The sequence below is a fragment of the Grampus griseus genome (assembly GCF_964374135.1).
Source record: "Grampus griseus genome assembly, chromosome: 9".
NCBI lineage: Eukaryota > Metazoa > Chordata > Mammalia > Artiodactyla > Delphinidae > Grampus > Grampus griseus.
In genome coordinates, this window is record NC_139003.1 from 75030486 (window position 1) to 75049589 (window position 19104).

At 40.2% G+C, this 19104-nt stretch overlaps 1 protein-coding gene across 1 annotated transcript in view; it reads right to left on the reverse strand.

The window, feature by feature from the left end:
* The window catches only part of IGF2BP3 (insulin like growth factor 2 mRNA binding protein 3), a gene marked incomplete at its 5' end in the record, with an annotated part of 136526 nt that overhangs the window by 28839 nt on the left and 88583 nt on the right, over positions 1–19104 (reverse strand). The window contains 2 exons of the mRNA XM_082661547.1: positions 6690–6753; positions 6836–6887. Of these exons, the coding sequence (XP_082517673.1) occupies positions 6690–6753; positions 6836–6887 (116 nt within the window). The remainder of the gene's footprint in view (positions 1–6689; positions 6754–6835; positions 6888–19104) is intronic.

Here is a 19104-nt window from a genome sequence, read left to right on the forward strand (position 1 = left end):
GACAGACGTCCTTCTCCATGGGAATAAACAGAGATAAACATGTAAGCCACCAGATCCTTTTATGTATTCTGGGGCTATCCAGATAAGGTCATGTGTGTCCCAAGAAACAACTCTCTCAAATTGGCATAAACTGTAATTCCAAACTTCACTGTGCTGCTTTAAAAAGATTTCTTGGAGGGGAAAAGAAAAGATTCTCTCACTTGGGAGGTCAGATAGCACAGGGCTCCACGACCCAGTGCGCAGTCTGGGTCCCAAAGGCTCTAAACTCAGGCTGCTCCTGTCAGAGAGCAGACGGCACGCACTGTGTATATCCCACTGCTAACTGCCAAGGAAGCAGGGTTCCCAACCCCTCAGCCCACGGTGCTCCAAACTTGGACACAGCTAGCTGAAGGTACAGGAGTAACTTAACTGCAAGTAATGACTTTCTCATGACTGAAGATTCCAAGTTTCTGAATTTTAAGTCAACCACTATAACCTTTCTATGCACAAAGCTTAATATTCAGCTATACCATTTGGTGGTCTGCTGAGTTCAGGGGAAACCTTAATAGTATTTTCATCAACCCTACTGTACATGCAAGACGTGTGATCAACAATTGTCATCATAATTACTCAAAACATATGCGTTCAGCTCAACAGAACTCAAGGATGTTTATCCCACATGTGTATTACGCAGGAGGCTGTTTCTCATCATTACTTGAATCTGCTCTGATGCAATTTGAAGAGTCATTCAGAAGATGGTGAGTAGTTTTGCTAGCTGGTAGCTCTTAATTGCACTGCTAAGTTTATTGGAATAGATCACAGTGTAGGACTGAAAGGGCCTTGAGAGAAAGTATAAGTAGTTTATCTCAAGGAGGAGAGAGTAAGAAGAACTGAGACACAGAGAGGTCAAATTTATCCAATGGTACACACATACAGAGCTGAGCAGTGAAAGAGAGACCCAAATTCTAGCCCAGCTTGAAGACTAAGTAGCCACGGAACCCTGGAAAAGTCGTTTTGTTGTTTGGCATTAGCCTAGATTTATGGTCCCTTTCAACTCTAAATTCCATGTCTAAAATCTCTTTTTCTTATTCCTAGACCTCACTGCTGCGTGTCTCATAGATCCTAACGAAATGAGGCTTAGCCATTATTGAAGTCATACCATTCCATTTTCTCCTTGTACCAAGAATAAGAGGCTGAGACATACAATTCAGCAATAATTACCAAAAGCCTGATAATACCACTGCAGGGATGCATCTTAAGGAAACAATTATGAACAAAGCCCATATATTTACCTACAAAAGACTTCATTACTAAACTAGTTCTAAAGGCAAAAAACAACTGCAAACAACCCAGATGCCCAATAGAGGACTTAGCTACACAGACTGTGGTAGGGATGAAATACCAGATAGAGATTACTAACAGTATAAATATAGTTAATGCAAAGACAACCTGCACAACGCTACAGAATGATCTTCAGCATTTTATAAGTTGTAATGCATGGACAAAGTCTAACAAACTTGATGGCAAGTTTCACAGTGGATTTTCACACAAATTTCATCAAATTTCTCTGAATGGCAAAAAGGGCAACAAATTTCTTTGTCTCACTACCTGCTCTATTGTTTCTTTTTCCAGAATAAATCTTCTATTTACATAATTTTCAAAGCTTAAGGGTAAATATCCTCCCTTTAGCCATCAGCCAAGTTGTTTCAAACACTTCTGTGTGTACCCAATACAAATCTTCAAACTGATATGAAAAGATATGCAATAATAGCTTCAATATATAAACTATATTCCTACTCCCCAACAAAAAAAAAACACACACCAGAAATAGGAACCCCCTGGACAACAAGGTCCTACTGTATAGCACAGGGAACTATATTCAGTGTCCTGGGATAAACCATAATGGAAAAGAATATAAAAAAGAATATACATATAAAACTGAGTCACTTTGCTGTAGAGCAGAACTTAACACAGCACTGTTAAATCAACTACACTTCAATTTTAAAAAATAAAAAGTAAAATAAAATGCCAAATCAATCTTTAGAAAAAGCTCCTCAGATAATAAACAGCCCCAACTACAAAAAAAGAAAAGAAATAAGAACCCTAAAAAAATAGAACTAAATACCTACAAATTCTGAAGGGTTCTTTGTCACCCATTACAAATCTTCCAATGAATACTGTCTTTGTTACCTGAGCATCCCTGGAAGATGGAAGGAATAGGTATTCCACAGACCCAAGTCCCTCTTGCTTCCAGGAACAAGAAATACTAAGTACAGTCTCCTGTTTTTTTGTTTTTTAATAAAGTGCTTTGATCTTTTTTTTAATTCATATTTTTAATCTATTTTTAAAAATTTATTTATTTTTGGCTATGTTGGGTCTTAATTGCGGCAAGCAGGGGATTCTCTTCATTGTGGTGCGCGGGCTTCTCATTGTGGTAGTCTCCCTCGTTGTGGAGCATGGGCTCTAGGCGCGCGGGCTTCAGTAGTTGTGGCTCGCAGGCTCTAGAGCACAGGCTCAGTAGTTGTGGTGCACGGGCTTAGTTGCTCTGCAGCATGTGGGATCTTCCTCGACCAGAGCTCGAACCCGTGTCCCCTGTATTGGCAGGTGGATTCTTAACCACTGCACCACCAGGGAAGCCCCATACTCCTGGTTTTAGTAATTTATTTTTTAAGTTTGCATTATTTTTACTCATGTATTATTTTAGTAAATTAGTAATTTGAGGCTTGAGTTAAAGCAAATGCATGCATTCCTAGTGATATTGGCACTGTTAACCTTTGATTTTTTTCTTAGCCACAAGGTGGCAGGAATTTCCATGTTAAATTCTTAGAGACATAGCCTTATTGAAGAAGCCTCTTAAAAGTGTCATTCATAGAGCTTAAAAAGAGGCTTTTGAACTTGGTCCCTAACTCCTGAGGGTCAGTGGCCAGTCATTATCTGAAATGAAGTATCCTGTACAATAACGGGGTGTTATCCACAGCAGTGAAAAATGTTGGGAAAATGTGTAATAGTTGCTAACTTAGGAACTCTTACCACCTTCCCATTTTACACATAGGGTTGAATTAAGACAGTTTAACTTGACCAGAGTCACAGCTAGAGAAGTGGCACAGAAAATCCATTCCATGGAATTGGACTCTGGAATGTATCCTCTTAATCTCCACGCTCAACTCACTCCTGCACAAGCACATCCCAGTTACAGAGATGCCCACGTAACAGATGCTACGGAAAAAAAGAAGTCAGCTGAGAATGTCACCTCAGCCCTTAACACCTAAAGAAGTGAGCTTTGGATGGCTGCAATGGAAAAGGCAAGAAGAAATCATGCCAGGTTAGTTTAGGCAACAGTCTTGCTGGAGCTCAGAGAACAGGCTCTCAGGGTTCAGCAGAGCAAGGCCTGAATGGACCAGCCTTCCCCAGCTCCAGCCAAATCTAGCTGTTCTTTAGGTGCCCAGAAGCAGTGGTTTGAACAAGAATTATTATTTACAGTAAATTATTATTTACTGTAAATTATCAAATTTATATGTGATAAGACCACTGTCTATAAATATGAGCATATATGCATGAATATATTCGTTTCTTGTCAGCCCTCATTTTGTAGCTGAAAAACTGAAGCTCAGAGAGCTCAAGGTTACAGTCAGAGCTGCCTGACCTCAGGGTCCATGCTTTCTCCACTACATCGAATGCCTCTCAAATAAAATTAGTTCTCCTCAAAGGATGATAATGCACTTCACATCTTTTTAAAAAACTTACTAGAAAACTAATAGTTTTCATAACATTGTACACAAAATTGATTTGTCCATTCTTTAAATCTATTAACTTTCTCTGAATACTCACTTATTTTCTAATTCTCTTTGATCTTTGGAATTCTTGAGAGGGAGAAAACCCAGTATTCCTAGAAGGAAACTCAACTTGGACAGGAATTAAATCAGGTAATCCCTCTCCAAATACTGTTCCAGCCCTAGAAGGCACATCCTCGAGGACAGAGACTTTGCCTTTATTCACTGGCAACTTTTGGTCAATAACTGGTACTCAATAAATGTTAATGGGTTGACTACTAGAATGAAGGACATGATGATTTTTCATTCGCTGAAATGCCCAGTTTATTTGTTTAGATTATAGAACTGCCTAAACTACAAACTCCTAACAGTCTTTTCGTCCCTCCTCGTGATCAACAGGATCCTGACGATCTCTAACAATCACTGCGAAGTGCTTTTAGAATTAAAATGCCTCCATGTTCAGCTTGCTGTCATGCTGAGAGTACCTTCAGCAGTCATTCTGCCTTGGCTAGCAGTCTACCCTTCCCATGCCTGTACTCTTAATGCTTCGGAATTTTTACAGGGGGTTGTGGGTGCTAAATGTCAGCCAGTCCCCATGAAGGCTCACTCCAAACATCTGCAAAGCTATGTGGGTATGTCTCCGACATGCGCTCTCCCGTAAAGCTGTGTAACTGCTAAATGAGACACCTCCCCTCTACCCAGCTAGCCTCACATAAACTGTCAAATAACACAACTGGGACAGGCCTCTGACAATCTCCAAATATTCTTGGGTTTATCATGCTGTCCCTCATCTCCCATCTAACAGAGCGTTGGCTCTACCAAGTAATATTTATTACAGTCTTTGTAAAGACTAACACATGTAAATGAATGGAGCCCCTGTGTTCTCACTGCTCACTTTTACCCCCAATCTACTTCGGGTAAAAAATGTGAAAGTTTCTTGTTATTCCTCTTATATCATGATTGAAGAATAAAGTTTGTAAGAAATCAGTTTGTTTTACAACATATACCACAACTTCTATAATGTCCTCACATAAACTGTTAACATTTTTAAAATAAATGAACGATACAAACAGAAGGAAAAAATGAGTATTTTAAGATATATTAAGAGCCTCCACAGAGTGGAGATCAGACTTGTGGTTGCCAAGGGGGGATGGGGGGGAGGGAGAGGGATGAACTGGGAATTTGGGGTTGGTAGATGTAAGCTATTACATTTAGAATGGATAAACAACAAGGTCCTACTGTATAGCACAGGGAACTATATCCAATCTCCTGGGACAAACCATAATGGAAAAGAATATTAAAAAAAGAATGTAGATATATGTAAAACTGAGTCACTCTGCTGTACAGCAGAGGTGGTACAACATTGTAAATCAACTATACTTCAATTTAAAAAAATAAAAAAAAATATTGAGTCTCATATTAAAATATTAAAAGTGAATCTCAAGTCTTTTCCTCCTGAGAAAGAAAAAGTGAAATTAACATAATTAGATACTACTTCTCACCCACTGGATAGGCAAAGTTTGACAAAGCCCTGTGTTAGGGAGAATTACGGAGAAATGGACTCTCGCACAGTGCTGACGGGAATTTAAACTCATCAATATCCAACAAAATTTTTAAAATGCACATCCATCTTGACTCAGCAAATCTACTTCTAGGAATTTAACCTATGGCTATACTCGCACACTTGCAAAATGACTGCAAAAGGGATTCAATACATCATCGTTCATAACTGCAAGAGAACTAAAAATCCAATTTGGGAATAAGTCACTCCATATCCATACAATCAAATTCTATGCAACTGTAAGAGATACGTTTACGTGTATAAAACACTCAAATGTTATGGTATCATTTGGGTAAAAAGGAGGAAGAACACACACACGTGCTGTTCTTCCATACGGTTATCTACACGGAAGGGAACAAGGTAGGTGGGGAACAACGCCGGGAGGAAGATCTGCACTACATACATCTTTAGACCTTTAAAATTCTGAACCATGTGAATATTACCAATTTAAAAAATAAAGTTCCACTCGTGTTATGCAAATTTCCATCTCTTTCCCACCCCCATCTTTCTTTTCATAGTCCCTCCATGCGTGGGTACTGCCTTTGGTAACCTGGCTCTATTCCCACTCTTGCTGCTGGTTTCGCCTTTCTCCTTTAGGACTCAGGGTCAGCCAGCATGGTCCTTCTTTTCCCACACAGAGCACAGACAGTCTGTTCCTGCCTGCACTTTAGCTGGCGGTGGTCAAAATTTCCACGGTCTGCTGACACTCAGCACTGCTGGGTACCCTGCATGCCATCCCTCCATGTTTGTGTTCTGAGCAGATCAGTCAAAAGCAGTATTTGTGGGATCCTCATTTCCTCTCTCTAGTGGTCAATCAGTTCATTCGATTATTCCCGAGCCTACAGAATTATCTTTTCCTAGGTAAGATTTTTTTGATCTGTGAAACTCTGCCTATTGCATCAGAATATATTTTTTTCCACCAAATTACATTAATCCCACTTCTGCACACTCCTAAATGAGAACAGTAATCAGAAAAATCAGCGAACAAGCAAACTTAACAGTTAACACTGTTGTTAGTTTAACCCATGATAAACTTACCAGCTTTGGGCAAAACAGCAACAATGTATGTTATCATAACCAATAACAAGGAAAAAAGTCTTTAATGTAATTTAGCAATGATATCCAGGCCCAGAGCTTTTTGCAAACAGGATGCAATTCAGCTTCATACTGTATCACTATATTCTTGGCATTAAAGATATACTGAAAATGTAATAAAAACTTTAACCAATGTAGGTTCTTATTAGACATTCAAACTTAAAAAGAATTGCAAGGTCAAACGTTGCAAAATAAAGTTTATGTCTGCTACCCACCAGCCCAAAATATAAGTACTATATTTAACCTAGTTATTACACAGAGATTAAAAGTTTCAAACTGCTTACTGTCTAGCTTGCTCCTTACTGGAATAGGTTACATTAACGACTGCAGTTTCCGAGTCAGTGTTCACTAGAGGAAGAAAAAAAATAGGTTAGTTTTCTTTCTTCTTTCTTCCTTTTACAAATTTGAAAGCAATTGAGAAGACATGTACCTTGCTCACAGCTTTCCACCACTCCATACTGGACTAGTAAACTATCCAGCACCTATCAGGAGGGGGAGAGAAAATTACAAACTTTCAATTTCCCACGTTATTAACAAGGGCAGGATTAGGTTTTAAAATCACAAAGTAATTGTGATGGCAATGAGGCCCCCGCCCCCCCCAAAAAATAACTGGGGTTTGGACCTACAGAAGTGAGGGAAGGGCCCCATAGGGAGCATACGGTGGGTTTTTCTCTTCTGCCTCTCCCGAGGTCCCTGACTTCGAGCTGATTTAACCAAGAAGTATAGGGGCTCAGCAAAATATTCAAAGCTACAGCTGCTGGTCCCTGAGGCTGGAGAACAAAGAAGCATGTAATTCCCATACACACACCACCAACACATCATCACACTTCCTCCTTGTATAGCAAGTCACAAGACAAGGGCCCACGTTAAGTTTTATCTTTAAGATATTCCTTTTCAAAGAACTTCCTTTCACAGCTGGAACAGATGTATCAGAACAGACTACTCTCAAGGCAGGCTAGCAAAATGAAGAAAGATATTCTGCCTGGAGTCTTGAACTACAGACTAATCTAAGTGGTTTATCAATTCTTGGGACAGTAGAAAGTATAAAAAGAAGTGAGTTTGTGCTGTTAGTCTTCTAAGCCTACACTGAGTTGGAAAAAGTAGAGTTGGAACTATCTTTCCCACAGCTTCATTATTGCACATGCATGTTATTCTAATGAAAGGCTGTTAAAACAGCAACTGAATTTTATTACAGTATAAACTGCAGGTATACATCTCATCCATGTAAACCAAATTCAACTGTCATTCGCTTCCAAGAACTGTAACAGGTTTTTCTTGAAAAGTAAAACAAAATGAACTTCTATTGATTTACAGTGAACCATTTACTCATCAATTTAATTGCAAAATTTGAAGGACAGTCCCTTGAGAATGTTTTCTGGCCCCCAGGACACAGTAAACCATTAAGAAACTCACTAAGTAAGTTTTTATGGTAATTTCCTACTAAACTTTAAGCAAATTCTTCTAAAGCAATGTTTATCTTAAGTGGTAACTTTCAGGCTTTTATTTTGTCTGCTGAGTCCAGATTGAAATCTATAGCAAGGTTTGTCTGGAGATGAACTTTTTATTTATTTATTTTTCCATTTTAAATAAGGTTAACACCTATTTGTGAATGGAATGGTTAGTATTTTCATAGGTAAGTTTTGACACAGGGAATGTCCTGTGGGCGAGGTCTAGAAGCACACTGATCTTTGTCTCAAATTATAGCTACTGCTTAAACCATAAAGCGTAATTTTTTACTTTTAATTCAGAACACTTAACTGACTACATAAAATTTCATTTGTCCGTCTCAGCCATTAGAATGCATGCTCGGCATGAACAGGAAGTTTTTGTTCACTGTACTAGCCCCAGCACCTAAAATATACAGGCAGAAAATGACATTCAAATAGCTCATAAATAAAGTGAAGCATTCTCAGGGGGAAATACTAGTACAGCTTATTAGGAACAGTACTCTTTGTAACAGTGCTCACCTGTTTTAGAGGTAAGTCTGCCGTGCATGTAATGTTGATAAGAGACCTAATTTATAAAGGCCAAAAAATAGGAAACCTTTCACAATGCCATGCAAATAGATAGTACGCAACATGTAGTGCCTTTAAAAAAATTTAAACAGCAATCTACTTATATTTTTAAAACTAAAAAAAATTTTTAATACCAATAAATGTTTTCTGTGTAAATTAAAAAATTCTAACAAGGTGTTCATTCCAACTTAAATAATTAAAGCAGCAGGAAAGGTACATCTACCATTTAAAATTTAGCTTTTAAATGAAAGCCACTCCAATAGTAGAGCTTTACGAAATTTGGGTACCTTGAGGGGCAGGGGTACGGAGGCAGCTAGAGGTGGTGGAGGAGGCGTGTAGGAAGTAGGGGGTAAGTGCCAATTTAATAGATGTTAATTTAAATAAACATCATTCTTAATTCTTCCTAAAAGCAATTTGTTCACTAAATACGTTAGTCTCCACGTAGCTTACCTTACACTACATTAACTTTTACTACTACAGAGAAAACAGTACAAAAGTTAAATACCCATGATTTATAAACAATGTTGACTAAACCTACAATAATGCTAATGAAACTAATGCCTCCAGAAGGCCCACTGGCAAAGTGATATATGAATTATATATACATTGATATATGTATACACACAAATAGACATATATTTATATGTGAATATATATATACACACAGACACAATTAATACAAGTAAATTTTTAACTTGAAAAAAAAAACAGGAAATGTCCATCAAATTTTTCACTGCATGTATTATACATAGTTTAGTATGTTCAAAACAAAATTGCTTGTAAGAGTTCAACATTCTAAGTAATAATAAATGCTATTGGTTGTCAACTGTCCCATGTGTAAAATCTCTAGAAATTAGAAACTACAGTCCTATACACTAAAAATGGTAATTTTATTGTATGTAAATTAGCATCCCCATTTCCACAGCACCTTAGCTGACCTAATCCTCGAGATGAAAGCAATGTCATTTTATAATCTCTTCACCGATCTTTATTCTCCCACTAGACTAGTGATTATTGACCATAGTGATGTGATTATTTGTCAGGTGTGTCACAAGTAACTTATTCCTCAAAGTTATACTGGCTTCCATACTCCAGATAATTTATAGGTGTATGATCATAGACTCCAATCCTCCTTATTGGACACATGTGTTTTAGAAGATGATGGGACAGTGTTGGTCATTACAGTCCAAGCGCCCCCTTCAGTGTGGCCCCTCCACACAGGGCTGCACTTGCTTCTAAACTTCTTAAGGGAAGGGACCATGTCTTAGTGACCTGTGAGCCAAGCACTGAGGAACAAAAAAAGGTAAGGGAGGGGTTAAAAAGAAGCCACAGAATAGTTTTGGTCCTAAGAGCAAAGGAAATAAATTCCAGGTTCATTTAAAAGTCCATAGTGGGCTTCCCTGGTGGCGCAGTGGTTCAGAGTCCGCCTGCCGATGCAGGGGACACTGGTTCGTGCCCCGGTCTGGGAAGACCCCACATGCCGCGGAGCGGCTGGGCCCGTGAGCCATGGCCGCTGAGCCTGCGCGTCCGGAGCCTGTGCTCCGCAACGGGAGAGGCCACAACAGTGACAGGCCCGCGTACCGCAAAAAAAAAAAAAAAAAAAAAAAAAGTCCATAGTGACATAAACAAGTAGGAATTTATCACGAATTCATATAAAAAAGACGTAGACGTGGAAAGTCACAAGCATTCTAAAAACCAGTAAAATTGAATTAAAAGCAGGATATTTAACACTCTCTTGCCCCAGCACACCTTTCACTCATGCGCACGCACACACATACACACAGACCAATGACCTCCTGAACACCAAAACCAGACTCAGACTTCGAGGAGGGGTTACAAGAAAGAAGTCATCCTGCCTATTCGTCATTTCAGCAGGAGCATGAGGAAAGCCATCGGAGATGAAGGGAGCTTCCTTCAAATACAGGTCAACACATTATACAGAAACAGGAACCAGTTGTTGCCAGATATGGATAAAATCATCCCGGGAACTTTGTTCTTTTACATCTACCTATAGAAGACCAGCTACATTAATAAACAAAGAACAATTCTATATTGCACGTCCCAATAGCATTTCTAATAAATAATGGTACAAATTTCAAATACAAGGTAGTTTTTAGAAATATCTACCTTAATGTAGATTTTTATACAATGTTACCATTATAATTGGATAACATTCAAACCATTCCCTCTGAAAAGGACTTTCAACTCAAGGAGGTCAACATACACACACCAGATCCCTGACAACCTCACAAGCCATGTTGCACACCATCTTCATCACCGATAAAACCCAGAGGGAGGGAATTCCCTGGCAGTCCAGTGGTTAGGACTCCACACTTTCACTGCCGGGGCCCGGGTTCAATCCCTGGTTGGGGAACAAAAATCCCACAAGCCGCACAGCACGGCCAAAAAAAAGAAAGATAAAAAAACCACCCAGGGAATCTCAGCCTCCAGTTTAACACACAAACCTTCCAGACCTCACAACTTTCTAGTTATCCTCAACTTTCACAAGTTACATCCTCTAACACGGGGAGGAGACTATAATTTAGGATTCCATAAAATCATGTGATCAGAGCGACCAAGAGAGAGAGTAGTCCAAGCTACCATCCACTCACACAGACCTCAAAGTCACAGAGAAAGATGAACACCAGAAGGGACCCTATTCAGGCAATGCTTGAGACCTGACACCTGTGCCCAAGCCCAATATTGAATCCCTTTCTCCTCTGCTACTGCGTTTTACTGTAAGAGGCAACACCATCTACAGTTATGCACACCAGGAACGTTGCATTCAACCTTGTTAACTGCACCTGCATCTCCCTCAAGCTGCTTTCTCTTCTGCCACCACCCTAGACCAAGCCTCCAGCGTCTCTCTCTGGACTACGGCAACATGCTCCTGAGTTGTCTCCCATATTCATTTTGTTTCTAATTGTTCTCATAACAGACCAGCATCATCCAGGGTCACAGCCACTGGCTACGTGTGGCTATTACGCACTTTAAATGTGGCTAATCCACAACTGAGATGTGCTTAAGTGTAAAACAAACTGCAGACTTTAAATACTTAGTACAAAAAATATAAAATCTCAATTTTTAAAATATTGATCACACATTAAAATTGTAATATCTTAGATATACTGCATTAAATAAAATATTATCAAAATTAATTTTCACTTGTTTTCTCTCTTGCTTTTTTAACATGGCTTCTAGAAAATTTTAAACTATCCAATAGAAAGCCTGAATTAGCTTTCTATTGGATAGTATTGGGCTAGACGGATTTTTAAAAGCTGAGCTAATCAACTCATACCCTACTGTAAACTCTAAGAACTTCCCTTTGTATTTGGGATAGGATCCAAAGTCCCTAAAGACGACCTCCCTGGTGGTCCAGTGGTTAAGATGCCTGCAGGTTCGATCCCTGGTCGGGGAACTAGGATCCCACATGCCACATGGCGCGGCCGAGAAAAAAACCAAAAAGCAAAGTCCCTAATGAGTGCCCTGAAGGCCTCCTGTGACCTGCCCATTATCTAATGGCACTCTCTCCTCTCCAACAACACTGACCTTTTTTTAGTAATAAATTATGAGTGATGACATTTGAGTGCTTTCTAGTAGCAGCACTGTCCCAAATGTTTAATCTGTTTTAACTCAGTTAAACCACACAAATCCCGTGAAGTAACGTCCTATTTTATAGATGGGTAAGTTATGACATGGAGAAGTTAAACAGTATTTCAACTTGGATAGATAGTTAAGTGATGGAGAAATGATTTAAACCTCAGCTGTCAGATTCCGGAACTCACACTCTTAACCACTTGGTCAAGTAAGCTACCGCATTTCCCCACACAATTAGAATAAAATACAATGGTACAGACTGAAAGCAATTTAACCCTTACTTTGCTGCAAGATCAAAATCATCCTTCTGTAGGCAAAGAACTTTATCAACTCCCAGGGTCAGTAAACTTCCCCACCCATGTTCCAAGTGCTCAAAAGTTTATTTTTATGTTCCTCAATCAGATGAAGATATTAACCAGCATTACCTTGCTCTATATCTTACTAACAGAAATAGTGGCTTAAAAAAAACCCACTCTAAATAATGCAAAGTTAGGGTCCCTTTTGACTAGGTAATAACTTCCCAACCAGTTACTCCACCAAGTGCTAAAAGAAACCACTGTCAGTTTGGTGGGTCTCTCCACATGTTTTTAGAAGTATGTGTGTCACATGAAAAAATGCTTAGGGACTTCCCTGGTGGCACAGTGGTTAAGAATCTGCCTGCCAATGCAGGGGACATGGGTTTGAGCCCTGGTCCAGGAAGATCCCACATACCGCAGAGCAACTAAGCCTGTGCGCCACAACTACTGAGCCTGCGCTCTAGAGCCCGCACGCCACAACTACTGAGCCCGTGTGCCACAACTACTGAAGCCCGCGCATCTAGAGCCCGTGCTCCGTAACAAGAGAAGCCACCGCCATGAGAAGCCCACGTGCGGCAACGAAGGGGAGCCCCTGCTCGCCGCAACTAGAGAAAGGCCACGCGCAGCAACAAAGACCCAACGCAGCCGAAAATAAATAAATTAATTTTTAAAAAAAGAAAGAAAAGATGCTTAAAACCATAAGTCATTAAGGAAATGCAAATCAAAATCACAATAAGATACCACCTTCATACCCACTAGTATGGCTATAATTAAAAAAAACAACAATGAAAATAAAATGTCTTGGCAAGGATGTAGAAAAATTAGAACTTTCATACATTGCTGGGAGGAATGTAAAACAGTGCAGCCTCTATGGACAACAGTATGGCAGTTCCTCAAAAAATAATAATAAAAAATAGAATTACCATATGATCCAACAATTCCACTTCTGGTACCTACCCAGAAGAACTGCAAGCAGGGACTCAGAGATATTTGTACACCTATGTTCATAGCAACATTATTCACAATCACCAAAAGGTAGAAGCAATCCAAGTGGATAAATAAAATGTGGCAGGGGTTACCACTTCCAACAGCTAAAATTACTAGAGGAAAGGGGGAAGACACGAGTTCAAAAGCCTGAGGATGATTCCAACATAATTCTGGGTAAAGGCACTAATTAAGAAGTGACTTATCTATCTTTTTCAACCCAAGGCAAAAAGAGCACGCTGGAATAAAAAGTTGCCCATGTCTTCTCTTCCCCTCAATCTCTGCCTCCATCCTCATTAAGATAAGTATCAGAAGACCAATTTCCTTAAGCTTCTAAGTGCTTGCTTGCACAAACGCCCTCTAGGCCCTAGGAAGGACCCTGGCAATAGATCATACAGTTAATTTTTCTTCAACTTGCAAAAGGAATATATATGGTGATTAAAATAAACACAACAGACCACTGTCTATTTCCACCTGGAATGCACCTCTGTCACATATCCCCTCGTGGAGTGTGCTGGAACAGAAGCAAGCACTTGGGGGATCCAGTTAGAGGGAGCTGGTTGGACAGACACTGAGTTTGAGACTAACAGGACAGCCTAAGGTTCACCATCATACAGCTTATGGTTAACTTTAAATTGCTAGCTTCCAGAAAAACTCCTACCACCCTATGCCACCTCACCAGACATCTGACCCAAAGTGTGCAGGGCTAGAGGGTGTGGATCACGTGGTTCACAAACGCACCTACAGCCCCCCTCTTAGACCTATGTAGTAAGTGGAGGAGAAACCAGGTTTGGGGTATATGAAACGAGAAACTAGCCAGTGGAAAAATTTTCCAAGCATCAAGAATGTAAAACTGTAAGCAGAGAATCAGGTTCCCATTTTGTCTGTTCGAAATGGAAGGCCTCTCCTGTAGGAATACAGTACATGGTGCATTTTATGTTTAAAAAAAAGAAAAAAAAATTTTTTTTCTTATTTCGTGGGGATGAGTAAAATAAAACTTTTCAGAATTCCTGTGTGGGGGGGAGGGAAGAAGTGACTTATCTAAATGAGGTGAAAAATATCCCAAACTGTAGTGGCCTCCAAAAGTGATAGCAGACCATCCCACTGCCCCCATTAAAGCTTATTTAAAAATAAAAGACAACAGCGTCTGGAGAAGAAAAATAAAGAAAGGGGTTGGTTCCAAAGTAAATACTGATAAAAATATTTGCCCATAAGAACTAGTCCTTCAGATGTGCAGCAGTTATTCTACTGGGCTCCATGGGGCCTTATAATAACATATCTGGAAGTGATGAATGGGTAAATGATACGTGGTACACTCATACACTGGAATATTATCAAGCCATAAAAAGAAATGAAGTACATACTACAACATAGATGCACCTTGAGAATATTATGCTAAGTGAAAGCGGCCACGTATTGTATAATTTCATTTACATGAAATATCCACAGTAGGTGAATCCGTAGAGACAGGAAGATTAATGGTTGCCAGCGGCTGGGAAGAGGGTGGAAGGGAGGAAGGGCAGTGACAGTTAATGCTGTGAGTTTACTCTTTGGGATAATAAAAGTGTTCCAGAATTAGTGGTGATTCCTAACCTTGTGAATACACTAAAAAACACTGAATTGTATGCTTCAAAGAGGTGAATTTTATGGTATGTCAATTATAGCTCAAACTTCCAATAAAGAAGAAAATGTTTAAGACATGACAGGATATAAACTTAGACATGAGCCAACCTTGTAGGAAAGCGCCTATCATACTAGACTGAACTGAGAGTCTAACATTACAGTGTAACCGTTGGGAGAAAGGTTTTTTCTTCTTTCCTTGTGACTTTCTAAATTTTCTACAATGACCATGTAATTTTGCAATCAGGGAAAAAAAAATGAGATCATTAAATTGGATTATATTGGCCTTTACACTGTTTTCCAAAAAGGTAATGCCAAGAAATGAGTGTCGGGAATTCCCTGGTGGTCCAGCGGCTGGGACTCCACGCTTCCACTGCAGGGGGCACGGGTTTGATCCTTGGTTGAGGAACTAAGATCCCGCACGCTGTGCAGTACGGCCAAAAAAAAATAAAATAAATGAGTGTTCTCCTCTCCTATTCTTAAGGCTCTCACTGGACACTGCTGGAGTAACAATTAAACCAAAAATTGGTTAATTCCTTAATAACCATCTTTAAAATGGAACATATTTTTGGTTCAATTGAACAAATGGCAAAGCCAAACACATTAATTATTTGGGGGCTGGGCAGAGGAAGGAGAGATTCTAACCACACCAACCCACGCAGCAGCCCTGAACCAGTAGTGCAAAGACAAGGTCAGGGTGCTAGAAGAGAATGGTCTGGGGACAAAAGTCAAGTGGAATCCCTTCCCTCCACTGCTACGTGTTTCCTGTGACAGACATGCATGTCATAAGTTTAGTTGCTTTTGAACAGTGGTGTGGACAAGTCATCAGAGCGTTGTCAAAGTAGTGACAAAAGCAGCCCATACAAATGTCCTCGACATTTCTCCATTCTGAAATGCACTGGTCAGGTGGGGCAGGGGGATCCACCAGGGTGTCCTCACACCCATTGCTCTCAGTCTCTGGTAGTGTGTGTTCAAAATCAAGGCTTTACTTGGAGCCCAGCCATGTATTTGCTATATTTAAAAACTGCTAATTAAGCTCTTGAGTATTGCTTTTGGCACCAAATTCTACTGCACAAGCTTTTCATCCAGATCCCATGCCTCAGACTGTAACATGATCCTGCTTCATGCTGTTCAGAAAAGATCTGAGCACCAACTTGGAATAGCACCTATTACTGATAAATTGGGACTGGAAGTAGACATGCTCAAGTAATTGTAAAGGTTTTAATAAGTAGCAAAGGTCCATCAATAAACAAGAAGTTATACTTAGAGGAAGACAATTTAGCTAACTGCAAACTTTTCAGGAAATCAAGTCTATAAAATAGCAAGCTCACCTCTTAGAGGCTCTATTTAGTCACCAACCAAGTTTACCTCGGGTTTTTAAAAGATCTTGGGGGCCCGGGGTGGGGGGCGGGGAGGGGATCCTCAATTTTCTGATCTTCAAACTACTCCTCCTTGCTTCCTTCTTCTACTGCAGAGATTCCCAGAGTCCTGTCTACAATTCACCACTCCCAGCACATACTTGGTTTGGAAACTGTATGCTCTGCGGCTTCTAGGTCGCTTCAAAACATACCTCCACGTACTTGCTGTCCTCATGGCAACTCCGCATCTTTGTTATCGCTCAATGAATCGAAATCTTATATGGGTGTATTTCAGAAGCAAAACCATGGTCAGCTCTCCACATCCTAGTAGCAGGGGATGCTAAAAATTTGAGCACCAATTTCTAAGATGGGTTGGAAGATTCATAACCTGGTGATTTGCTCAAATACAGAAAAGCTATTTCAAAATTCATACTCAGCCACGAATACAACAAACATAGCCACTACACTATGAGATTTTTAAATTTAAAACCCTTGAACTTCCCCATGTCTCTTAGGGGAAAAAAAATCCAGGCAATTTAATATGGTTCCAAACATTATCACGGGGCTTCCCTGGTGGCACAGTGGTTAAGAATCCGCCTGCCAATGCAGAGGACATGGGTTCGAGCCCTGGTCCGGGAGGATCCCACATGCCGCGGAGCAACTGGACCCACGCGCCACAACTGCTAAGCCTGCGCACCACAACTACTGAAGCCCACGTGCCACAACTATAGAGGCCCGCATGCCTGGAGCCCGTACTCCGCAATGGGAGAGGCCACCACAGTAGGAGGCCCGCACACTGCAGCGGAGAGTAGCCCCTGCTCGCCGCAACTGGAGAAAGCCCACGTGCAGCAACGGAGACACAACACAGCCAAAAATAATAAATAAATAAAATAAATTTATTAAAAAAAAAACATTATCATGTATTGCTCTCCAACCTCATCTCTCATCTAATCCCAACTAATTCCTTAATAACCATCTTTAAAATGGCATTTTGGTTCTTGTTATCCTCTAGAATGCAATCCCTGATCACTCCCAGTCTTGGTCAACCCTCTGTACCGGGTTGAAGAGTGTCCTTTAAAAATTCACATCCACCAGTACCTGTGAATGGGCTCTAATGCAATGACTGGCATCCTTTTAGTAAGAGGAAAAACTGGACATACAGACACACAAGGGGAGCACCACATGACCATCTAGGTAGAGAATGGAATGATGCAACTACAAGCCAGGGAATACCCATGATTGCTGGCAACCACCAGGCGCTAGGAGAGAGGCTCGCCAGCACCTTGATTTCAGACTGCTATCCTCCAGAATTGTGAGAGATCACATTTCTGTTGTTTTAATCCTCCCAGTTTGTGGGAATTCAATACGGCAGCTTCATGAAACAAATACACTCCCCATCCTCAACAGTAAACACCTTGTACTTAACTCTGGGTCTTGTCTTTACTATAATAGGCTGATTATGTGTCCACGTTGGAATTAGACTCTACCTCAGTGCTCTGTCTTGACGAGGACTTAGCACACAATTACAGACTTTGGAAATCCAACACGGCAACAGAGAACCCATGTCACTGGCAGCTCTATGTACACACAGTAACTAACCTTCAAATATTCTTTCAATTCTTCACATAACATTAGCACATTTAATCATCCAGACAACCGTCAAAAGCAGATAATAACCCTGTTTTCAAGATGCAAAAACTGAGATTCTAAGAGGAGAGGCCACATGCCCAGTCAGAGAGCAAGGACATGTGGAGTCAGGATTTAGAACCCCCCCCGCAACTCTAAAGCCAGTGCTCATTACCTCACACCATCCATTTCTCAGAAGGCCACCATCTCGAATGGAAAATGCTTCTTCAAAAGCTCTTCACAGTAACATAAAGGGAAGAAAATTGATAAATGTAGAAACTGGCGGACAGGCACAGGGGGATTCATTATATACTCTCTACTTGTATATGCTAATATATAAGCAGAGAAAATATCAAAGTTCTTCATACTCATTGAAGTGATGCCTGAGTTTTTAAGTCCAATTCAAAGTATCAGTACTTCGCAACAATTTTAACAATCCTTGGGCAAAGGTATAATATTTGTACCATTCATTAAAACTTCAGTATGTAATAGACACTACCCAAGTCATTATCTCTGAATACACCAAGGACAGATTCACAGAAGAGCTGCTTCTCTGAATTTCGGAGAACAGGGAAGACTTTCTGAGTAAAATAAAACTATATCTCACCAGATTTATTTTTTCCAAGATTAAGTTTCCCAGTATTTCAACTATGCTCTAAGAAAAATGTTCTCTCATTTTTTTTATACTCTACAGACCAAAAAAAAAATTTAGTTTTTCGAGCAGTTTTTCTAAAATTAAAAAAAAAAAATCATGCACTGTATCTGTCAGAATTTAAATCATGACCAAAAGTTTAGCTTAAATTCAAATTCACTCATATCACAACCAGTGCATCATCTGTCATCTCAGTAATTATCCTCCTACCACGTTCTATACAATTGTTCTGTTATAACCTCTACTGTGAAATGAAAAGGCCCTACTCATTAGTGATACCTCAGATAAATATAAGGATCAAGGGAGCTCCCTAGTGGCGCAGTGGTTAAGAATCCGCCTGCCAATGCAGGCAGGGGACATGGGTTCGAGCCCTGCTCCGGGAAGATCCCACATGCCACGGAGCAACTAAGCCTGTGCACCACAACTGCTGAGCCTGCGCTCTAGAGCCCGTGAGCCACAACTACTGAAGCCCGCGTGCCTACAGCCCGTGCTCCACAACAAGAGAAGCCACCGCAATGAGAAACCCGTGCACCACAACAAAGAGTAGCCCC